This window comes from Leucopleurus acutus (assembly GCF_964270905.1).
Source record: "Leucopleurus acutus genome assembly, chromosome: 4".
Taxonomy (NCBI): domain Eukaryota; kingdom Metazoa; phylum Chordata; class Mammalia; order Artiodactyla; family Delphinidae; genus Leucopleurus; species Leucopleurus acutus.
The window spans coordinates 75909216-75917081 of NC_139146.1; the positions used below are offsets into that span (position 1 = coordinate 75909216).

A 7866-nucleotide genomic window follows, 5' to 3' on the forward strand; every position below is an offset into this window, starting at 1 on the left:
GACCATGGTGGGAATTTTTACACCATAGAAATTGGCAAGCACTACAAATCAGTCTTTTTTCTCTGAGGAGCTAACTGTTAAACATTTACCAGCACACCACTGGTCACCTCTATTTTCCTGTACTATTTTTGTGGTTTCTTTTTATTTTTAAAGTAGATAATTCCTCAACTTATTTGAAGTATATTTCTATGTAAAATATGCGGTAAGAATCTGCCTCTCCCCCATGATTGCCCCAGCCTTTATTTGTTCACTGCCACAGTTATTATATACCACAATGTTATTTATACTAGGGCAACGGTTTTCAAAAATGTGACCCAGGTATGCATAAAGGTTTCCCAGAACCTTTTAAGTAATCTGCAAGTTCAAAATTATGCACAAGTAAAAGGTTCACTCAATGTGTAAGATAGGCAAATGGATTTTATGGTAATGGAGTATGAAAAGTTCCTTGACAGTTTCAGATTGTACATTGCAACTCTTATGTTTTTTTTTGTTTTTTTTTTTGCGGTACACGGGCCTCTCACTGTTGTGGCCTCTCCCGTTGCGGAGCACAGGCCCCGGACGCCAGGCTCAACAGCCATGGCTCACGGGCCCAGCCGCTCCGCGGCATGTGGGATCTTCCCGGACCGGGACACGAACCCGTGTCCCCTGCATCGGCAGGTGGACTCTCGACCACTGCGCCACCAGGGAAGCCCGCAACTCTTATTTTTAAGAAACTACCCTTTGTCAAGTTTTATTTTAGTATCAAAGAAGAATATCCACAATTATCTGAAAAAGCTGTTGAAATATACTCTTTTCCAACTAGTACGGGGAACTGGATTTTCTTCATATACTTCAAACAAAAAACAGTGTCTTCTTAAACCAGATATTAAAGAGATTTGCAAAAATGTAAACATATCAGTCTTGTCACAATTTTTTTTGTTTTGGAAAATATAGTTCTTCATCATAAAAAATATTTGTATTTCCATGTAATGGGTTCTTTTTACTTGAAATAATAAATGTTCTTAAATGTCACAGTCTTTGGAAGCCCTCAGTCACTTTTTAAGAGGGTAAAGAATGTTACACATCAAATTTATTCAATTAAAAAAAGTGTAAATGGGCTCTAGACCAAAAAAATTGAGAACCACTGTATTAGATAATATTTCTGAATTCTCTGTTTGGTTACACTGATCTATTTTTATGCAAGTATCATTTTGCTTAAATTATTGTAAATTTAAAAATATTTTAGGGCTTCCCTGGTGGCGCAGTGGTTAAGAATCCGCCTGCCAATGCAGGGGACACAGGTTCGAGCCCTGGTCCGGGAAGATCCCACATGCCACAGAGCAACTAATCCTGTGCGCCACAACTACTGAGCCTGTGCTCTAGAGCCCGGGAGCCACAACTACTGAAGCCTATGCACCTAGAGCCCATGCTCCGCAACAAGAGAAGCCACTGCAATGAGAAGCCCGTGCACCGCAACGCAGAGTAGCCCCCACTTGCCACAACTAGAGAAAGCCCACGTGCAGCAACAAAGACCCAATGCAGCCAAAAATAAATAAATAAATTTATTTAAAAAAAAAAAATATATATATATTAGAATAGGGTAGGTTATGTATACCCTTTTCTTCTTTTGGCCATAACTTTCTTATTGTCCTTCTGGCTTCCCGCTTCAGTCTTTCTCCCACATGCCTGACAGATTAATCTCCAGCCCTGACCATGCTTCCTCTCCAGTGAAAAGATTTCATGGTTCTTCGCTAGCTGTGAGCCGTGCCCTCCACATCTAACCTAGTTTCAGATATATTTGCAAGCCTGATCTCCCTGCCTGACCAGACACAATCTCCTCCATGCCTCCTTGCTTCTGTGTCCAGACTTTCCCTTCAATCTTCCTTCCTTCATTCTCCCTATCTTTTCTCCTCCCTCTACTTGTCAGAATCTGATCCTTCCTTCAAGGCCCAATTTAATATCCCTTTATCCATGAAAAGAGAATTCTTCTTGGATTCTCCCACATTTCCTCTGATATTCCTCAAAACTTTATTCTCTTTTATGGATATCAAATAATCAGTGATTTGCTTATAGGTTTATGATTCCTTCTAAGTTGAAAACTACTTTAAGGAAAGGTACTGGTTTATTATTCTTTGTTTTGTCTTACATAATATAATTAAGAGATATTTGTATAACGAATTAATGAATGATTGTTTTATTTCCTTTTTGATCGTAAGCCTTAATTGAAGGCACTGGTTGTCATATATTTTTTGATCTTCCAAGAGCCTGATAGGAGACAAAGCTTTATTCATTGGAAATGCTTGATTAGTACTTCATGGTATTGTGTAGATAGATAGGACCTTTGTTTGAATCCCAGCTCTGCCACTTACAAACTATATAAAGTTAAATAAAATGCCAAACTTCACAATACCTTGGTTTCTCCATTAGTGAAATAGAAATAAAAATGATATGCAGGTGAGAAATAAATGAATTAATAGGTATAAAATACTGTCTGTGTTAGTATCATCATCGTCATCATTTTTATTTATTTATTTTTGACTGTGTTGGGTCTTCATTGCTGGGCACAGGCTTTCTCTAGTTGCAGCGAGCGGGGGCTACTCTCTGTTGCGGTGCACGGGCTTCTCATTGCAGTGGCTTCTCTTGTTGCAGAGCACAGGCTCTAGGCACGTGGGCTTCAGTAGTTGTGGCACGTGGGCTCAGTAGTTGTGGCTCGCAGGCTCTAGAGCGCAGGCTCAGTAGTTGTGGCACATGGGCTTAGTTGCTCCGCAGCATGTGGGATCTTCTCGGACCAGGGCTCGAACCCATGTCCCCTGCACTGGCAGGCAGCTTCTTAACCACTGCGCCACCAAGGAAGTCCATCGTCATCATTTTAAACAACATAAGAAGGGGTTTGGAACATACCTTGTGTGTTAATTTTCTACCCACAGTTAAAACCCTATTTCATTTCCAGTTATTGATTATATTCCCACCTCAAAGTTTTGTGGTAAGTTTTGAGTTTGGATATAAGTAATTTAAATAGAAGATGATGTAATTTGAACACATTTCCACAATTAAGGTAGTGAGGAGTGTCTTGGGGGACCAGTACAACATTGTCTATGGAGATATGGTTCTGTTCTGCCTTTCTTCCTCTTGTCTTTGGTTACTTTGTATTGTCCATTCCAATTAGAAGAGAGCTACTTAAATTCATTTTAAGCATGGGGATTTGTAATAATGTGAATTCCAATTTCCAAAGGGCAAGATAATTAAGAACAGAGCAGAGCTCTCCCCCTTATAGTGTTCTCATGTGATAGGGCTGAGAACTTCCCTCTTGGCTGAGTTTATTGTTCTAGTAATCAGCATTGCCATTTATCTCTTAGTCCATTTGTGTACTTGTCATTTTCTCCCCATCTTTAGTTTCACAGTAAGTTCCAAAAAATCTGGGTTGGAATTTATACAGTTTGAGAAGGATGGAAACTGATCCTTGCAGCTATGATCATAGGTTACTGCAGTATTCTCATCCTTTTTGCTGGATTTACTGAGAAGTCTGGTCCAGTGGTCAGATACTACTTTGTAACTTTGATTGCGATAGTGTTTATTGATTGATGCTTACAGGTACTGTTTTCTTTTTCTCCCCTAGACTAAAACCAAAATTGCGACGTCTGCCCTGACTGCTGTTGCAACTCCAAGAACTGTAGACCTTGCCTATCCAAGGATTAAGATAGAGGGTCTGTGCTTTGAAAGAGAAAGAATTGAAATGCCCATCCGTCCTGTAAGCCATCACTACCTTGGCATCCTTCAGCTCACTTTCTGTTTGTTCCTAGGGTGTTGTTTTGCTTCTATAGGGTATAGACCAAAGTCATTGGAAAAGAAAACCTTGAAAGAGTTGTCTGTGGCAGGAAGGAAGACCTAGCTGCAAGGTATGGAGAGGGGCTGCAGGTAGAGGGTGAAGAGCATGGACTTTGGGGTCAGTAAGAGCTGGGTTCAAATTCCTGCCTCACCACTACTAGTTGTGTGATGTTGTAATAACCTTCCTGAGCGTTATTCATTCAATAAGGATTTGAATCTCTACTGTGTGCCCGGCACCGTGCCCAGTGAACAAGATGGAAGGAGACAGAAAATAAATAAGGAAACAGATAAGATAATGTCAGGTAGTGGTAAGTGCTATGAAGAAAATAAAATGGAAAAAAATAAAATGGGAAATGAGTGACTGTGGCTGGGGGTGGAGAATAAGCTTCTTTGCATACGGTAGTCAGGGAACGCCTCTCTTAAGGAAGGGATATTTGAGCTGAAACCTGAATAATGAGAAGGAGTCAGCTAAGTGAAGATCTGGGAAGAGAATGTTCTAGTAGAGGGAAGAGCACATGACAAAGTCCTTAAGTAGGATAGCTTTGAAGTTGGGTGGAGCAAGGTGAGCAAGGGGATTGTGAAGATAACAGTTCCCAGCTTCAGGGCTGTTCAGACTTGTGATAATAGATAAGGCAGGTGCTCAGCACAGAGCCTGGCACGCTCAGTGGATTGTTCGGGGGTTTTAAAAAATCCTTTAAAAAAGTGATACCATGGCACATAATCATACTCTGAGAACCCAAACTAATCTGTATCAGTGCAAATATAGAACATTTTCAGGGCTACTGAGTGGTGTTTGCTGTGGTCCTCATTCTTTTGAATGAGCGCTTGAGAGAGAGAATAGTAGCTATATGTCATCTTTCCTATTTTACCAGTAAAGCAACATAATAGAAAGGCCTCCTGGCGGATGTGGTTTCCAAAGTAAGACCAAAGGGAGTTGATGAGTCAGTCAGTCAGAATATATTTATTCAGCACCAGTTATACAACAGAGCCTAGTCTAGCTTTTGGCAAACAAGTACTTCTCTCAAGCGGCTTATATTCTGGTGGGGAAAAACAGACAGTAAACATAACCAACACTGAAATAAATGAGCTAAGTCAGGTGTTGTTAAGTGCTATGAAGAAGATTAAATAAGTACTGTGGAAGAGGGTAGTTAGAAAGGCTGATATATCTTGGATGGTCAGGGAAGAACTCCTTGAGGATGTGATGTTTGAGTCTAGGGACTTGAATGACGAAGAGGCAGCCATGACAAGATTGAGGAAAGAGGGTTTCAAGCAGAACTAGTAAATGCAAAGGTCCTGAGGTGGAAAGAGCTGGGCCAGAGGGGCCTTGTGTGACTAGGGTCATAGTGATTGAGGTGGAGATGGGAGGAAGGTAAGGTTGGAGGAGGGTATAGTAGGCAGATCATGTAGGACCTTCTAGGCCACAGTAAGGAGCCTAGGTGTTATTCTTAGCAAAATGGAAAGCCACTGGAAGATTTTAAACACTGTGAGTGACATGATCTGGCTTGGGCCTTGGAAAGTACTTCCCTCATGAAGTTGTTACGGTGATTGCATGGGAATGATTTAGGCAGATCGCTGAGAACACTGTCTAGCTCACGGAATACACTTGTTAAAATGCTCCTTCTCTCCCTCAGTAACTGCTGTGTGAAGGCTGGGTTGTGGAGGAGTGAGAATGGAAGCAGGGAGATCAGTTAGGAGAGTCTGTTACAGTAATCCAGGAGAGAAAGGATGGTGACTCGATTAGGGCTATAGTTGAAAATAGAGGGAGACGTGGTGAAATTTGAGGTATGTTTTTGTGTCGTTTTGTTTTCCACTATAGATATCCTGTGCTGCCTTGCTCGCCAAACCTAGCTCTCGAATACTAGCTCTAGCTAAGCCCAGGCCTCTTCATCAAGATTATTTACCTCCCCGGGATGCCTACTGGCCAGTATCTTGTGCTGCTATCCATTCCAAGATATCTCCCAGAATTCAAGAACTAGCTAATCCAAATACAAGGTATGTCAATCTGAGGCTAAGATGGGACAGGAAAGGCAGGGGGTGCTAGGGACAGGGAAAAGTTGACCTATTAAGTTCAGTGAAATGAATCATAGAAATAGTAAAAATTTTAAAAATCATCTTATTTGTTACATTTATTGTGACAAATCTATGGTCTTCTTACCATAAATATAAGGCTACAGTTAAAGGGTTAGTGGACTAGTATTGAACTTTAGACCTAGGAGACAACTCTGTAATTATGGATATGGGATTATTTATCTAACATATATTGATAAGGATTATTTATCTAACATATATTGATCTAATAAGTTGCAGAACAGAAACATAATATGTTGTAATTTGTGTAAGAAAAAAATACATATATGCCATATATTTGCTTACATATGCCTATACTATCTCACAGGAGTATGTAAGAAGCTAGTAACAATGGTTACTTTGGGGGCCTAGGGAGCCAGGATGGTAGGAAGACTTATTTTTCACTAAATAGGCTTTTGTATTTTTCGATGTTTTTGCATCATGTACATGTATGAACTATTTCAAATAAATCGGAAAATATATTCAACAAAGAAGAAATTGCCTCTAATTCCTACTCATTTTTTAGAAGACCTCTCAACTTGCCTGAACCTCAATTCATTTTGTTACCTTCAAGGGATAATACCTGATCCCCTACTTAAAGCACCATCAAGAAAACCTAACTGAAAAAGTAGTAGTCTTGAGCTCAGGGAATAGGAAATGTGTTTGGTCTTATATAATAAAATATATTTTTTTTAATTTTTAATTTTTATTTTATTTTTTTGATAAATTTATTTATTTATTTATTTTTGGTTGCCTTGGGTCTTTGTTGCTGTGCATGGGCTTTCTCTAGCTGCAGCGAGCAGGGACTACTCTTTGTTGCGGTGTGCGGGCTTCTTATTGCGGTGGCTTCTCTTGTTGTGGAGCACGGGCTCTAGGTGCACGGGCTTCAGTAGTCGTGGCTCGCAGGCTCTAGAGCGCAGGCTCAGTAGTTGTGGTGCACGGGCTTAGTTGCTCCGCAGCATGTGGGATCTTCCTGGACCAGGGCTCAAACCCATGTCCCCTGCATTGGCAGGCGGATTCTTAACCACTGCACCACCAGGGAAGTCCAGATTTTTAAAATTTTTATAATGTGTTTGTCCTTAAAAAAAAAAGTTCAACATCAAATGAAATGACACTCATTCTCTGTACACTGACAAAGGAAAGTGAGGAGTAAGACCAAGTGCTCAAGAGTCTGTCCTGGTAGCAAGATTATTATTTGGTGGTTAAGGTATTAAGGATGAAAACTTCAAAAAATTGATTTCTTTAAGTTCACCAGTGGATTGTCTGGCTTGTTTTAACATCGTCAAGTTATTGAGAAATTTCCAGAATTTACTTTCTATGGAAAGAGGAAAGCCTTCGGAATCTGACACATATACACATCTAGACTTGACCACAGGTCACTCTTACAACGTCCCTGAGCCTTCATTTCCTTATATGTATAGTGGAGGTCATGATACCTGTTTTATGTGGTGCTTAAGAAAATCAAAATGAGATAATATAGTGCCTAACACATAGTGGATGCCTGAGAAATGTTAGTTCCCTTTTCTGTTCATCTTATTTTAGGTCAAATCCTTTTTTCCATTTCAGGACTCCTGTGCGTATTGTATATTACGATCCAGAAGTCTTTAAAGTCAAGCCAGCTGCTTTGAAAGCACAGTGTTCTCCGAGGATCCATGAGTTGGCACAACCTCTTACGCGTTAAGCACAGAAAGCCACATCAGTCAAACTCATTATGTTTCTAGAAGACATATTAGATGACTTAGTTCCCTTGTCTGGTACTGTCAGTTTATAGCCCCCACTCCCTCAAAGCACACGAGACCTCTAGGTAACACCACTGCTGCTGTTACCGGTAATCATGTCTTTAGCAGGTCTGGGGACTCCAGCATGCAATAAAAGAGAAAATGATAGCCTGCCTTATTATCCTTACTGTCTCCTCACGTGCATCTTGGCTGTCTCATTGCTCTGACTGACCTGAAGATACATTCTTCCTTATATTTGCTGGTTTTGCTTTTCTTT

General features: G+C 40.4%; 1 protein-coding gene across 1 annotated transcript in view; it reads left to right on the forward strand.

The window, feature by feature from the left end:
* The window catches only part of SPMAP2L (sperm microtubule associated protein 2 like), a gene marked incomplete at both ends in the record, with an annotated part of 57620 nt that extends 50068 nt beyond the window's left edge, over window positions 1–7552 (forward strand). The window contains 3 exons of the mRNA XM_082838911.1: window positions 3596–3727; window positions 5621–5796; window positions 7438–7552. Coding sequence (XP_082695037.1) covers window positions 3596–3727; window positions 5621–5796; window positions 7438–7552 — 423 coding nt within the window. The remainder of the gene's footprint in view (window positions 1–3595; window positions 3728–5620; window positions 5797–7437) is intronic.
* Between the last annotated feature and the right edge of the window lie 314 nt (window positions 7553–7866).